At 37.6% G+C, this 17,462-nt stretch overlaps 1 protein-coding gene across 1 annotated transcript in view; it reads right to left on the bottom strand.

The window, feature by feature from the left end:
• Nucleotides 1-10,219: 10,219 nt before the first annotated feature.
• Nucleotides 10,220-17,462, bottom strand: part of nedd9 (neural precursor cell expressed, developmentally down-regulated 9) — a 53,836-nt gene continuing 46,593 nt past the window's right edge. Inside the window, 3 exon segments of the mRNA NM_001077282.1 lie at nt 10,220-11,183; nt 12,314-12,403; nt 14,764-15,870. Of these exon segments, the coding sequence (NP_001070750.1) occupies nt 10,635-11,183; nt 12,314-12,403; nt 14,764-15,870 (1,746 nt within the window). The 3' untranslated portion in view covers nt 10,220-10,634.

The following is a 17,462-nucleotide window of genomic DNA, read 5'->3' as shown; positions in this document are numbered from 1 at the left end:
CCAACCGGAAACAAAGAAATTAGTAACAAACATATACCAATACACATTCAAATAATGAAATTCAAAACAATAAACAAAATTACAAGCTGACCAATCAGCGTCAGCTACAATTTGAATTATTACTATTTTGTGCTGCACTTCTAAAAAATGTCCACAAGGTGGCGGTAAAATGCATATAAAATGCCAGTAAAACCTGACGCTCGATTCACACGCAGCCTTGACGTCAACACTTGATGGAGGGTGTGTCTGAAGTTGGAGCTGACGCAATTAACAACAGTGTCATCCAATAAAATTAGTCCAAAATCGGCTACTGTCTGAGCTGGGGTATTTGCATAAAGTGATCTGATTGGCTGACGTTTTTGTTGCGGTTGAACAGTTGAGCACCTTCCCAACTTCTGCAGCTAGCAACACCACCGAAGCGATGCCGACTGGTCCACAATTCATTTCGGCAACGCTTGACATCGCCTATTCAAAGTGAATGGGAAGCGTTGACGCTGACGCTGAAGCTCCACGTGAATTGGACGTGAATAAGTGAAATTTCTTTTTAGACGCTCACAAAATTAATTTTCTTCTAGATTAAAGATAAATTAGCTAAATTTTTAATAGATTAATTTACCTTTTTCCATTACGCTTCTACACACATGCATAAGTTCAAGTATTAATTCGTTTATTGTTAATCTTATTTAATGATGTTTATAATTTTACGTCACATTATTATTTACAAATACAAAAACAGATGTAAAGAGGAAAAAATCAATGCAAGTGATTTTGCTGCACTACTAAAGCTGTCCACAAGGTGGCGATAAAATGCATTTAAAATAACAGGAACGCCTAAATGAGTGAAATTAGTTTTTAAACGCTCACAAAATTTAATTTCTTCTAGATTAAATATAAATTAAATAATAATAATTTAGCTTTAATAATAATTACTAAAACCAAAACCATTTACATTTTTTTTAACATTTCGCAACTACACGCATGTTCACATAAGTTTGCAGTTATGACCATTCATGAGGACTATTTCTAAATCTTATTTAATGATGTTATTCATTTTGTCACATTATTTATAATTACAAAACTGATCTAAAATGGAAAAGTTAAACTTGATTTTGCTGCAGTACTAAATGCATATAAAATAACATTATTAACGTCACATTATTATTATTTACAAACATAAAAACAGATGTAAAGTGAGGAAAAAATGTATGTGAATTGGCAGTAAAATGCAAGTTAATTCTTTTTACAGCCGATGGTACTTGACGTTTATTATAAAAAAAATTCTATTTATTGCTCTGATCTACTTCAGAAAAGTTCAATATAGTAGTAATTTTATATTACAGCGTTTATCATTACCAGATGCAAGTCTCTTATATCTGCTTCTGTGGATATAAAATGTAAACCAAAAGTGAAAGGTTCTGCTGGAGTGATTTTGCTGCACTTCTACAAATGGCCACAAGGCGGCAGTGAAATTCCAATAAAAGAACAGCAAGGTTTGTGTCGATTTCAAATACTACAAAAATGTATTTAATATGCAAGATTAGATATTATTTTCATAATAATAATGAGTATACTAAATATATATGGAAATATACTAAAATAATTATAAATATACTGCAGACATACATTTTAAAAAGTATATATTATTAATAAGAACTTCAAATGCTTCAAATTGATTAGCACTAATTATGCGTTTAGAAAAAAAAAATTATATACGAGTTTAAAAATTGTGGAACTGTCATATTGATCTGTAATACTAAATTCTGCTTTAGAAAAATATAATGGTAATGATTGCAAATGCCATGAACTCATAAACACTTATTTTGATCAGTTTTATTTCATTTGGAGCTCTAGAATCAGTACATTTAAATGTAAAAAGATCAGGAAGATTTTGCTGCACTACACAATTTGTCCACAGGGTGGCAGCCAAACGCGAATATAATTTACAATTTTGTATATTTAACGGGAACCGTGCTATTTTTTTATATTACAAAGTTAATTTAGTACTAATTACTGCATATATGAATTATATTCATATAAATGAATTATTCTAAATTAAAATGTTTTATATATTATTATAAATAAAAATTATATATATATATATATATATATATATATATATATATATATATATATATATATAATTTTTATATTAATAAATGTATATTAAAACTGGTTTGCAGCATAAAACGCTATTAATTATAAGAAGCATCTTTAAATATCATTAAATAACGTGTATAGTCATATAAATATTATCATCAAATGCAAAGCTCCATGACCGACATTTATTCACTTGCAAACCTAGAAAAAGTGAAATAACTGAAATCGATATAGAAGAGACCATTGCAATGCAGCACCAATGCCAAATGTCCACAAGATGGCGGCATTTGGTAAATTAAAACAGATTAGAGAGTACTTAAGGAGACTTTGATTAAAATAACTAATCAATGTTGTTTCTGTTCTAAATATTTAGTTATTTCAACCCAAATTACAGGGAATAAAATCAGATTACACGTGTCTTTTTTTTAAAATCAAGTAATAAAATTAAATTACTTTTCCCAGTGTTAAATAGTAATATTTCTTTGTGATTACTGTATATTTTATTATATGTATTAATTAAATACATTTTTTTCCACTCTTATAATTTATACATTTAATTTATTGCAATTGTAAGTGCCTAAAGTGATACATTAGTTAATACATTAAGTGATAAATGAACAAATAAATAAATAAGTATCGCTCTTTTCTCCCGGGCGCCCCCTGGTGGAAGAAGCACATAGTGGACACATAAGTACTCTCAGCTGCTTTAATTAACAAGCGTTCAGTGTCTTTACTGCGCGAGGCCCCTTTTACCATCCACATCATCTTTAAACATGACAAAACATAAAAAATACGCTTCTTAAATCAAATAAAAGAGCCCCTAAGAAAAGCTTGGCCGTCAGTGTTGAGCCGGACGCGCGAGATTTACAGCACTTCACCATAAACCGTCAGTGTGTATTTTTAAAGAGAGCTGCCTGCCCCTGTTTCTGTCCACATTTTAAAAGCCATTGAAATATATGCAGCCTTCACGAAATGAAAGAGGCGAGCGAGTCTCTGCCAATGCACAGAAGCTGTAATTTTGAGGCCTTGAATATTTCACAGGAAATGGTTGTGGGAAACCACGGAAATGACATCGCCAGCCCTGCTCGGCTCGCCACTGTATTCACAGGTCAGACCTTCCACTTCTGTCTCTTTTATTTCCTTTCTCCGCTTTACTTTTCTGCAGCAGGGTTGCAGCATCAGACCCACAAACCCCTGTTGTTATTGTTTGTGACAAAGCTGAGACGTTCACCATAGAACTGGCTCCTTCTCAACAATTCGTTGTTTATTCTGCTACATGTCGACGTTACTGCAGGTTTTTTGTAAATATATGAATGTATAGAACAAACCTCTTCATAGGAGAGTAAACACCACTTGTTTTATAATTTAGACCCTCTGATGTGCACTTCTTGCTTTTACGTGTAATCAATAAAAGGATACAGAGTTGAAAATTCCAGCTTAAACCAGCCTAGGATGGTTGGTTGGTTTTAGCTGGTTGACCAGCCTGGTTTTAGAGGGGTTTTGGCCATTTCTAGGCTGGTTTCCAGCCATTTCCAGCCTGGTCTTAGCTCGTCAGGCTGGAAAATGACCAGCTAAATCCAGCTAAAACTAGCTTGACCAGCCTGGTTTAAGCTGGACATAGCTGGTTTGGGCTTGGCTGGTCAAGCTGGTGTTAGCTGGTCATCTCCCAGCCTGACCAGCTAAGACCAGGCTAGAAATGGCTGGAAACCAGCCTGGAAATGGCCAAAACCCCTCTAAAACCAGCCTGGTCGACCAGCTTAAACCAGCCAACCAGCGTAGGCTGGTTTAAGCAGTTTTTTTAGTAGGGAAACCAGCCTAGGATGGTTGGTTGGTTTTAGCTGGTTGACCAGCCTGGTTTTAGATGGGTTTTGGCCACTTCCAGGCTAATTTCCTGCCTGGTTTTAGCTGGTCAGGCTGGAAGATGACCAGCTAAAACCAGCTTGACCAGCCTAGCCAGGCTGGGAGCCCAGCCAAAACCAGCTATGTCCAGCTTAAACAAGACAAATAAATAGTATGAAAATACATAATAAAAGTTTACTTAGGTGACGCGGTGGTGCAGTAGGTAGTACTGTCACCTCACAGCAAGAAGGTCGCTGGTTCAAGCCTTGGCTTAGTCAGTTGGAATTTCTGTGTGGAGTTTGTATGTTCTCCCTGTGTTGGTGTTGGTTGTTCATCAGGGTGCTCCGGTTTCCCCCACAAGTCCAAACACATGCGCTATAGGGGAATTGGGTAGGCTAAATTATCCATAGTGTATGTGTGTGAATGAGAGCATATGGGTGTTTCCCATTGATTGGTTGCAGCTTGAAGGGCATCCGCTGCATAAAACATATGCTGGATAATTTGGCGGTTCATTCCGCTGTGGCGACCCATGATTAATTAAGAGACTAAGCTGTAAAATAAAATGAAGTTTACGTAATAATTTTATGTGTACTGTATATATTATGCATATAAAAAGCGAACATCCATGGCATAGCTACATATATACAAATTATAAAGTGTATATTTAATCATAAATATGAATAATATTTTAATATACATATTAATATATCAAGAACTTATAATTTTTAGGTTTACATTTTGATCAATTTTAATTGTGATATTTTAACATAGTTCAAAATATTTTTACTTTAACAAAACAATGTGAATTAATATAATGCATTTAAATAATATTTAGAAAGATGCGAGCCTCAATAATGTTTATGGGATCCTCCCTGAAGGGTTTATTTCTGTCTGTTTTGAGTTCCCATAACGGATGTGTTGTTTCCAGTAAGTTTGTCTGAAGGAGTGTCTGCAGCTCTGAGTCTGGTTGGTTGACTTATTTAGTGTGAGTCTTCAAGCATTGATTGGAGAGCTCGATCCTCCCTCCTCGAGCTCTTTAATTCAGTGCAGATCCAACTGCAGACTCATCCAAGACCACAGAAACTCCCCCCGATGCCATTAGAAGAGGCTGATAAATCACCAGGAAAAGGCCTTGGAGAGGATTTACAGCGCTCTCGCCATGTTTAATGAAAGTTTCTTTCTCTTCTTTGTTTCCCCCTGAGAAAAACTCAGTCCTGAATGCAGAAAATGCTCAAATGGTTAATTTAGTGTAAGTGCCAGACAGTGCATGGAGACAGATGCCTTGCTAGTTGGTGTCGCTTAGTTTCCAGCATAATTGCTAGCATTCATTTCCATGCTTAAAAGAGGGAGAATGTTCTAGAAATGGTCAAGAATGACAAGTTCAGATGTTGGATTCAGTAACTTTTCAGGTTTGAATGCAACTTAAGCTCCCGCATTCTCTTGCAATGTCATTTTAACATATTAAAATAATGTTTCTGAGCTCATATTAAGCTAAAATTTTCATTACAGCAATTTCTGAATGCAAAAATGTGGTTAAATCTGTAATTCTAAAGTTATGAAATTCAATTAAAGTTATTTGTATAGCTCTTTTCACAATTACTACTGTTCCAGAGCAGTTTTATAAAGTGGCATTCAGTGGCTTTTCAGTTGTGAATGCAACTTAAAGGGGTAGTTCACGCAAAAACTGAACATTTTCTCACTGTTTACTCACTCAAGTGAATCTAAACCCTCAACAAAAAATAAGGTCAAGAATCTTGGTGTGACTCTGGAGTCAGATCTGAGTTTCAATAGTCATGTCAAAGCAGTAAGTTAATCAGCATACTATTATCTCAAAAACATTGCAAGACTCAGATGCTTTGTTTCCAGTGAAGACTTAGGGTGCTTTCACACCTGTGAATCGATTCAGTTGTTCCGAAACAGAGATTACAATTGTTACATTGTTGCTCTTTGCTCTTGGAGCGGTTTGCTTTCACACTGCAAAGTTTCTAATTGCACCAAAAGAGCTAAAACAAGTCACGTGCGAGTAAACTCTCCTCACATTGGTCAGAATGTCAGGGTTTAATTTGCAGCGTCCCGCTCAGCTGTCAGGAGAGGTGGTGGTTTGGTGGTGATTGACAGGGTGCGCGCGCGACGTGTCTGAGGAGAGACGCGGTGGGGAGGGGTGAGAAGGGTGCGCAACGATGCCTATTTGAGGACCGAGAGAGATACGCGAGATTACCGGGAGATCATCACTCGTTTGCGGGCATCCGGAGACTCGCGAAACTTCCCGACATACTCATAATTCTCTCTTCATCTAGCCGTATGCCTATTACATATCCATAAAACACTGTGATATAACCGCGCTCGGATCGGATCACTTTCTCACTGCAATCGAACCGCTCCAGGGTTCGTTTTAATCGAGCCATTCAAGCGATCTCGGAGCGATTACTTTGGCGCAGAACAGAGCGCGATTGCCCAGTTCACATATGCCAAACGAACCGCGCTAACTGGGCAAACGAGATACGTTCCGAAACAAAAGTGTAGGTGTGAAAGCACCCTTAGAGAAACTTGTTCATGCTTTTATCAGCAGCAGGGTGGATTACCTTCCCAAAAAGACAGTCACAGTTGCAGCTCATCCAGAATGCTGCGGCCAGGATTCTGACCAGAAGCAGGAAATCAGAGCACATCACACCTGTCCTCAGGTCTCTACACTGGCTCCCAGTTACATTCAGAATAGAGTTTAAAGTATTATTACTGGTCTATAAATCACTAAATGGCCTCAATACATTACAGATATGCTCACTGAATATAAACTCAGATCACTCAGATCTTTAAAATCAAATAAACTAAAAACTCCAAGAGTTCAGTCAAAGCAGGGTGAATCCGCCTTCAGCTACTAACAGCGCCCCCTGCTGCTGCAATCAGAATCCAGAAATGATCAGATGTGCTCCAACATCAGGCACATTCAAATCAAGACTGGAAACACATCTGTTTAGCTGTGCCTTTACTGAATGACACTGCTACGTCCGACAGATCGCATGTCTTTCGTTTCTTAATTCTTTTATAACCTGTTTTAACACATTTTAATCTTAATCATTTTTATTAATTGTTTTTATTTTTCTTGTTTCTTTTATTTCTGTTTATGTAAATCACTTTGAATTGCCACTGTGTATGAAATGCGCTTTATAAATTTGTCTTGCCTTTGTATTCATTTAAAGGGATAGTTCACCCAAAACTGAAAATTCTGTCATCATTTATTCTGCCTTCACTTGTTCCAAACCTTTGAGTTTTTTTTCTTCTGTCGAACACAAAAGAAGATACTTTAAAAAATGCTGAAAACCTGTAACCATTGACTTCCATACTATTTGTTTTTCCTACTATGGAAGTCAATGGTTACAGGTTTTCAGCATTCTTCAAATGATCTTCTTCAAAAGGTTTGGAACAAGTGAAGGATGAGTAAATGATGACGGAATCGTTTCCCCTTTAAATAAATAAAAACTGTTTGGATTTGAGGTAAATCAAGACACACCGCCTGTTGTGCACATACTGGAGTATTCCTTCAAGCCACGTTAGAAACACAGTAAAACACTGCTGCACGTAACAAATGTCCTGACCGCAGCATGCAGAGAGCGATCCGTCAAAGATTTAGCCATTAGCCACTGGTATAATGGTTGGTAAACTGGTGTGCAGCTGCCGAAAGCCGCAGAGCACCTGCTGCATGAGCTAATGTCCGTCATCTGACCACAGGCCACTCGCTCAGTCATCACACGCATCTGCTGAACACATCACTCACTAAAAACCCAATGGCGAATATTTCAGGCCTTCTAGTTCTGTCCAATATGATGATTCTTTTTGGGGGACAACTTAATTTCGTTCAATCCCCTTAAATTTGTTAAAACTAATAAGTTACTTAGTAAGTTACTAATAAGTAACTTAATTCCTGCATGTTGTCCAAACGAACACACATTGATTAAGTTAACTTAACAGATTTAAGTCAATTGAACATAAAACAATTAGGTTGTCCAACAAAAATCTCAAGAAGTGTGTTGTTTCAGCTTATTGCAACACAAAATGTGATACTGATTGTGACCTATATTGTTATCAGGATGCATAACAATACTTATGCAATCAGATTGGGCGGACGCATGATGTTCCTGCTGCACGTCTCGGATGTTCCAGCAGGTTAATGTTAATGGTAATACGCTGTGGCAGTGGGTTCAGTCTGTGCTCCACTTGCTCTTCAATCCCGTTAGCATGGCCTCTCATCATCGCCCGAATCAGCCTTGATACATGCTCATTTCATTAGCGAGCACAATGGAAAGTATTACTTAGCCAGGGCCAAAGAGAAGCTCACATCCATCAAAGGGCTTTTTATATTAGATTATATCTGTCCTGTTGGATCACCCGATCGTACTTTGGTAATTATAGATCGGTGGGACATTTGGTTGGGCTGAAAATGCTTGGGAAAACATCTTCGGTTGGCAGATTTCATGTTTGTTTAGCATGGTTTAGTTAGTTAGATGCACTGTGATATATCAGAATAGATCTTGTGATGAAGTGTGTTCGGGTCACATCGCCATGAGGAGAACGGGAAATTAGATTAGAAGAAGATTTTGCATGCATGAAGAAAGTGATTTATTATCTTTTTTTTTTTACGCTGTGAGGGTTTTGATTATTTATTGAACGTTTTAGATTTGGAACTATATACAACAAAGCCCAAGATCCACCCAATAGAAAGGTAAATGACAATAAACACAGTAATAGGTGCATGGTGACATTTTTAATAAAAATTGGTGTTTAAATGTCAGCTATTAACCTAAAAAACTTGTATTCAAATGTATAATGAACTCCTTTTCATAATTATCCCCGCTCATGAAGATACTTGAATATGGTTTTCAGTTACATTGACTTTTTTTCCTTAAAACAATGCATTTTAGGCCTCCAAAATGTTTTTTTTTTTAAAAATGAACAGCGAAAATGAAGTTTTTAGTTGAAAAATGGTGTAAAATATGTCTAATAAAAAACTTTAATTCGATTGTTTTAGTAGATAAGCATAAATTAGAAGTTCTAAAACAAACACTGCTGCACAAAATTAACTAAAATTAGTCATTATAATAAAATTATATATTTATATAATTAAAGTCTTTTTTTGTATTGTGGCAATATGTTAATGACAATTAATTTAACACTTTTTCCTTTACTTCTCATTGCCATATTGTGACAATCTTTGTGACAATATATATATATTACACAATGCAAAAGCTTTGATTAGATTACACAAAAAATAGAATTTTGTTGCTAGTTCAAAATAGTTATTTAAAATTAAGATTCTTGAGATTTTTTTGCGACAAATTAATTGTTTTATGTTCAAAAAACAATTTGTACTTAAATTCGTTTCATTAACTTAATCGATTTGTGTAGGTACAGCAAGAATAAATTGTGTGGAACCTTGCATTTTTTTATGTATATTGTATTTATTATGTTTAATTATTTCTTTTATATGATGAAATATGACCAATATCACATATTTGGCATGGATGAGGAAAGCTCTTTTATCTGCATTTTTATAGTTTGTGTTTTTTGTGTTGTGATAAATGAATGAATAATGTTGTTTACATGTCAGCGATGTACCAAAAACTTAGTATTCAAATGTGAAATGAACATGTAAACGATGATTAATTCATCCCAGATACTTGAATACTGTATCAGAAATGTGTACATTGAAATATTTTAGCAAAACTTCACATTTCATGCCCCCAAAATGTAGTATTTTTGTAAATATTAATCACTTTAAGCATAAAGTTTTAGGTCTTTAGTAAACAACTGTGTAAAATATGTCAGGTAAAATACTGCAGTTCTATGATATATATTCAAATATGCTTAAATTAGAAGATATAACACATATACTGATGTTTTGCAATATGGTAATGAGAATGAGTAGGAAAGGAAATGTGTTTAATTACATTTTCATAAAAATATTGCCACGAAGTCGTCGCCAGTGGTGTAGTGGTTAGTGCCTCGACACATGCACTCTGAGCACATGAGTTCAATTCCCGCCTCGCGGTCTTATGCCGATCCTTCCCCTCTCTCTGCTCCCCATGCTTTCCAGTCATTAATCTCTACTGTCCTATACATTAAAGGTGAAAAACATAAAAAAAATTAACCTAAAAGCAGGCTTATTTTAATATTAATATATTAATACTAATAATTATTAATAATATTATATTTGTATTAATTATTATTATATTATTCTTGACTGGTTTCCATCTACGAAAGTGTTCAAAGAAAAACAACCAAAACACAATTTCCTTCTCAACGATGGAGAAATCTTTTACTTTGTTCATACCGTTCGGCAGAGTGTGCGTCACACAATACAGCACATGTACAAAACACCATCTCATATCATAGCTTCAGCAAAATACTCAATAATCGCAGTTAAGGACAACTCGTAAGGTGCCTAATACACACTCACACGCACACACAAACCAACAATCAGGAATGTTAACAGCCACTCTACAGATCGTTTCTATTCATACAGTTAATATTATTACGATCATTATTATTATTAATATAATATAAAACAATCTACACAAAAAACATGGAGCCAAATATGTACAGACCGCAGGAGTATTTACAACTTTCAGTGACGCATCTACATTGGAATGAGTATAAATATATATGTATATTTAAATGAGTTTGTTTTCTGAAGGTCGATGACATCACAATCCCGCCATCTGTGAGAGCTGCACCTTAAACTGTTGTGCCAAATGTGAGAGGTCTGTGACCCGATCTACCATTTCTTGTACCGCCGCCGTGTTGGGATAGTGAAGAGCCGCGATTTTAGTGGAGCTAACAACAGTTTTTAGCATCTCGCATAGCATGTTGCTTAAATTCATGACTCTGTTGGCCACTTCCGCCACTGTGGCCTGTCTGGAAAGCGTGTCACCTATAAAAACAAGCTTGTGAGCGCTGAGGATCACGAATTTTCCATGCGCGACGAATATTCGCGGAGGTTGTCCGCTCTTCACGCAGCCGAAAAAAGCATCTACGGCGTTGAGCAGAGTCACAAAGTGCTGTTCGCATTGGTCCGCGTAGAAGCCCAGCAGCTGGCGGTCCCGCGAACACAACGGAGCTCCGCCTCCCATAGAGAAATTAGAGGAGGAGTCTGAGGAGGAGGAGCCTGTTGAGTTTTGGTGGGAAATCCACTTGGTGATGTCGTTCTCGACTGGTTTGATCACGTCCTGCTCCAGCTGTTTGAACTGGTTCAGCTGTAAAGTGAAGCAAAGACATCTAAATCAGAACTGTTTTGATTATCATAACGATAATTAACTAAACAGAAAACTAACGTTAGCGGACAAATGTGGAGTTGTGAGGCTTGCTGACTTTTCCGTCACTCTTTGTTTACTTTCGTGTGTTGGGCAAGTGAGTTTCCATCTCGTTAATTCTGACCAATCAAAATGCAGTTCATGAAATTTCTCTAGCCAATGACTGATGTGGATATTATCACCTGACTGTTTTTTGCACCTGACTGTTTTTTGCTTTGTTTCGACTGCTTTTGTTCAGAGCCGTTCGTTTCTCTTAACTCTTATGCTGCGTTCACACCAGAAGCGGAACGCGCGTCAAGTGCGAGTGATTTACATGTTAAGTCAATACAAACGCGCGAATAGACATCCTGCAGTGCGATATGCGCGAATGGTGCGGCGCGAATGATGCAAATTGCACGAATGGCGTGGGGCGAATTGAGCGTTTTGCGAATTTGACGCGCTTAACAAGCGTTTTCTGCGAATCTCTCGAATTCGAAAATCTGAACTTCAGCATACATTCGCGCCGCGTTACCAATCAGAAGCTTGCTATTGTCGGGGGCGTGATTGTGATGTAGAACCTGTTGTTGGTTTTCCGAGGGAAATCCTCCAGCCTTCACCGACAACAGTTCATCAAACTCGGCTTGGCTCAGTCAGAAGCACCGCTGAAAGCCTCCGTCTTCCAGGTTCAGTTTCTGGAGGAGTTTATGAGCTCACAGAGCTGGATGCACCTCTGAAAGGATGTAGTGGACTCAGACACGACCCTAAATGTATCGACGCTGTTTTTCAGTCTTCATAAAGCACATAAACACTGTTATTTTCTTCATAAAATCCATGTTAGCCATTTAGCTATGAAGCTAGAGTCTTCGGGCAGACAGAAGCCCTGCCCATCACGCGAATCCGCATGTGTTTTGAATTGAATTTGACACGCGAATGAAGCGGGGTTTTGACGCACGAATGAAGCGAGTAAACACAAATGTTCACGCGGGAATAGCGCAATTTATCCGCGCGTTCCGCATCTGGTGTGAACACAGCATTAATCATGAGCTACTTCTCTGGTGACCGACAAAAAAAATCTGAAGATGTCTAATGCATACCTGATCTTGTCCGAGTTGGACTTTGCCCTGTTTGGTGATGTTCTCCTTCTCCAACAGTTTCTTCTGCTGTCGTTCGAATTCATCTTTCCCCTGCAAAACAACAGAGTCAGTCAGCAAGTCGCAACAAACAGTTTCAGAGCAGCTTTACAGCAACTAGTGTCCTAAAAGCTCCAGCGAACATCCAAAGGACACTGTGGTATTAAACTAATCCCTTTTTAATTCAAATGATCAAGTCTGTCTTCATTTGGCTTGTGAGCTCAGTCTGAATAAGCAGTAGTCTCTTTTTATTTTCTTCAAAATCCCATTCAGACTCTTGCATAAAGTATTCAGTGGTGAATAACCTCTTTACGTCTTTTGCTAGAGATTCCCTAAAAGTAAAAGCTCACTGGGATTCATTTGAATCCCAAAGGCATGTCACTTTGAGATGAAATGAGGGATCTCATTCTTAATCTCTGCATTAGGGATTACCAGTGAACGACGATTGAGGGAAGAGCACAAACTATTTCCTAAAAACTTGAACCGATGGCTTGATTATGCAAGTCTGTATATCGTCTTTATTTTGCATTAATTTATCATTACTGGTGGTTCCAAATTGTCCAAAGTATCTATGCTTTGCTTTTATGTATATTGTATTTCATGCAGTGTCATGTAGTTATGCAAGTCTCCAAAGTTTTAAGTGCATGACAACAATAAGTCAATTCTAAAGTGCTCAGAGCGATTCCAGTTTGACTTCTGAAAGTGATCTTTGTAGATTTAAAACAAGTTTACTTAATGGTTTTGATGCTATGGTTCTGTCCTAGAGCATTGAGTTCTTTAACCCTGAAGCATTTATTATCAGGACAAAACACTTGCACTTTTTTAAAAACATCTGAAAACTCTGGTGTTTTCAATGATGACTAATCCAAATGCCTCTGATTGGCCATTGTGTTCCAAAGCTGAACAGAACGCGTGTGATTGGTTACTATTCTCTAATCTTACCCCTTGGAGACATCCTCTCTGTGATTGTATTTAATCAACTAGTTCTTCTAGTACTCAGGTTGTAGGTGTTATGGTGAAATCTATGTTACCATGTCTACAATCGAACAGATATGGTGTGGTGATGCATTGAAATATATATTATGAGAAAATTCAAGTGTTTTTTGACCTTGTATGTGTTTATGGAAGTTATATGCTTTAATGTGATTTTTATTTGGACGTAGCCATAATCATCAAGGTTTTAACGCAGATATGGTAATGACATTGTATGGTAATGCATTGAAATCAATACACCAATCACACAGGACCAATCAGTGCAGAGACTTGTGGACTTGTGGCGTTCTACAAACGAATCCAGTACTTTTTGCCCTTGAATTTGTTTATGTAAGTCAGGAATGTCCAAACTTGTTCCTGGAGGACCGGCGTCCTGCATATTTTAGTTCCAACCTTATTAAACACACCTGAACCAGCTATTCAAGCTCTTTCTGGGTATACTAGAAACTTCCAGGCAGGTGTCTTGAAGGAGGTTAGAGCTAAACCATGCAGGACACTGGCCCTCCAGGACCAAGTTCTGACACCCCTGATGTAAGTTGTATGCTTTTAAAGTGATTTCTATCTGGAGATGGATGTAGTTATAATCATCAATCCAGCTTTTAACGCAGGTTTGGTAATGACATGGTATGTAATGCACTGAAATCAACAGACCAATCACACTGGACCAATCAGAGCAGAGTCTTGTGGACTTGTGGTGTTCTACAAACGAATCATTTATGTGATTTATGAGGAAAGGAAAGTACTTTTTGACCTTGGATTTGTTTATGCAAGTCAGGGATGTCCAAACTTGGTCCCGGAGGGCCGGTGTCCTGCCTATTTTAGTTCCAACCCCAATTAAACACACCTGAAACGGCTAATCAAGCTCTTTCTGGGTAAACTAGAATCTTGAAGGAAGTTGGAGCTAAACTATGCAGGACGCCGGCCTTCCAGGACTGAGTTTGGACACCACTGATGTAGGTTATATGCTTTTAAAGTGATTTCTACCTGGAGATGAACATAATCATAATCATCAATCCAGCTTTTAACACAGATAAGGTACTAACATAGTATGGTAATGCATTAAAATCAACAGACCAATTACACTCGACCAATCAGAGCAGAGACTTGTGGACTTGTGGTGTTCTACAAACGAATCATTTATGTGATTTTTTAGGAAATTAAAGTACTTTTTGACCTTGGATGTGTTTATATAAGTCAGGGATGTCCAAACTTCGTCCTGGAGGACCGGTGTCCTCCATATTTTAGTTCCAACCCCAATTAAACACACCTGAACAAGCTAATCAAGCTCTTTCTAGGTATACTAGAAACTTCAGGCAGGTGTGTTGAAGGAAGTTGGAGCTAAACAATGCAGGACGCCAGCCCTCAAGGACCGAGTTTGGACACCACTGATGTACGTTATATGCTTTTAAAGTGATTTCTACCTGGAGATGAACGTAGTCATAATCATCCATCCAGCTCTTAACGCACTTCTCGCTGTTCATGTTGGCTTTGTCGTGCGATACAGGGAACGGTTTGCTCTGGCTTCTGAAGCCGTTGTCCTCTGTTGGGTTGCAGGTAAAGGGGTGAACGATGCCTTCGATTGGTGCTCTTCTGAAAAGCAGCTCTGCGCTGCTCCCTATCGTTGAAGCCAGCTGTCTGGCATCGTCAGGTAGCGTCCGCGACACCATTACAAAACGTTCCAGTTCGTCGCTCTTGCTGTGATGCATGCCGCCAGCGGTTAGAATGTTAAGCGCCCAATTGTTGTCCTCTAGAGTCTGATAAATCTGTAGAAGAATCTGATGGGAATCCTCTAAACGTTGCAACTGGCGTCGTAACTTGGCGTGCAGTCCTTGATCGGATAACGCAGTTGCGTTTGCTGAAGCTCCACGGCCAAATATAAGAAAGTCTGACATTGAGAGCTTGACGCGCTCTAGTGAAACGCGAACCTCGTTGGCGTGACGCTCCATGAAGCTGTACGTTCGCCAGTTAGGCGATGCTGTTAGAGTTTGCAGCGCGCCAACTGAAGACTCGAGATTTTGCTGAACGCGGTTCAATCTTTGCACCGCAGAGTCTAGATCCAACGCAAGACGGCTTTCAGCTGGCGATCCAGCAGAGGACGAAGAAGTCGACATGCTGCTGCGAGTGCTTCCCGTGCTGGAAAACGACAGTCGGTTTACACCATCCGTAATGTCACCGACCATTCGAGTGTCTGTCGGTGGGATATCGTAAACGGACTTATTCCTGTCTCTCTCAGAGGATGCATGTCGGTTCTGTGGCATCCCACGTGGAATATCATACAAGTCCTGGGATCCACTTGCAGCAAGTTGGCTAGCTGGGACATCGTAGATGCCGGCGCTGTCGTTTTTGACTTTGCGAGATATCTGCTCAGAGCTGGGTGGGAAGTCGTAGTTGGAGCATGGGGAAGATTTAGAGAGCGACGCTGGTGGGACGTCATATATTCCTTCTTGTTTGTGCTTCGAAGGCTGCGGGAAGTCGTAGTTCCCTTCGTCCTGTGCAGTGTTACTCCGACAAGGAGGCGTTGAGTACACCTGGAGAGTGACAATGAGGTTAAATATGAAGTGAATATATGCTTAAGACTTTTATTGTTGTTACTTTACATAACAACACCTTCCACGACAAGTTAACCCCTTACAGATAAGGGAATTAAAAAACAATTTCTATATATGTATATATAATGTACATCATATTACATTGTGTTACGTTTGTGGTTTAATAAGTTAATTAAACTATAAATGTACATCTCCAAAAATCCTATAATACTTTTCCAGCTCTTCAGAGCTCTGCCAGTTCGTCTTCATTTGTAGGCATACAGTGTTTTACCCATTATAGACACTTGTTTAACTCTCTGAATCCAGTAAGCCACCTTTTGGGGAACTTCTTACATCCAATGTACTGTTATCATTTTCTTTGCAACCAATAATAATATCTCTTTTTTCATTGAACATTTGTTTGGGCAATTTTTCCATAATCACACAACTGGATTAAAGGGATTTTCTATGTCTAATATCTTACCTATTTCTTTTTAACATTGTACCAAAATTCTTTAATATTAGGGTAAAATGTGGGTTTGATCTCCTATTTTACCACATTTTCTCTAACACAGAGCTACAGATGGTCCTTTTGCATATGTATAAATTACAAAAGGAGCTTTTAAGTACCTAATTTTTACTTTCCAATCATGCTTATAAGAATTGAATGAAATATTTTTTTGTACTTGCTGATTTCGATTTGAAATGTTCTACTATTGCACAATTCCATTGGTATTTCATTGGTTTCTCTTCCTATGGTTGGTAATGTTTAGGTTTGTTGCCACTGTAATCTTTGGCTAGCTCAGTTGGGTTTTTCTAACATTTTTAGACCAATTTTCCAGCAGTATGTTTTTACCGTTATACTTTAAGGGCCACATTTACACATTTTCTCAAATAGTACAGCAGATACAGTTAAAGTCAGAATTATTAGCTCTCTTGTGTTATTAGCCCCTCCTGTTTAATTTTTCCCTAAATTCTATTTAACGGAAACAAATTTTTTTCAGCACATTTCTAATCATAATAGTTTTAATAACTCGTTTCTAATAACTGATTTATTTTATCTGTCATGATGACAGTACATACTATTTTACCATACATCTTTCAAGATACCAGTATTCAGTTTTAAATGACATTTAAAGGCTTAACTAGGTTAATTGGGTTGATTAGGCAGGTTAGGGTAATTAGGCAAGTTATAACGATGGTTTGTTCTGTAGACAATCGAAAACAAATATAAGGGGGCAAATAATTTTGACCTTAAAATCCTTTTAAGAAAATTAAAAACTGGTTTCATTCTAGCTGAAATAAAACAAATAAGACTTTCTCCAGAAAAAAAAAAAAATATATATATATTATAGGAAATACTATGAACAATTCCTTGCTCTGTTAAACATTACTTGGGTAATATTTTAAGAAAAAAATATTTTCACAAAATACCTGATAACTTTTACTTTAACTGTATATATCCAAGGCAAGTAAATAAGCAGAAAATAAGTAAGGAATATTATTTATTACACATGTATACAAGCTAAAACTGTAATGTTACTAAAATATACAAAATTAAATGTTAAAAGTGAATTGCTGCTGGCTTTGTT

Source organism: Danio rerio, chromosome 19, assembly GCF_049306965.1.
Source record: "Danio rerio strain Tuebingen ecotype United States chromosome 19, GRCz12tu, whole genome shotgun sequence".
NCBI lineage: Eukaryota > Metazoa > Chordata > Actinopteri > Cypriniformes > Danionidae > Danio > Danio rerio.
Note: the sequence above shows the minus strand (reverse complement) of the source record. Positions and strands in the feature narration are given on the sequence as shown.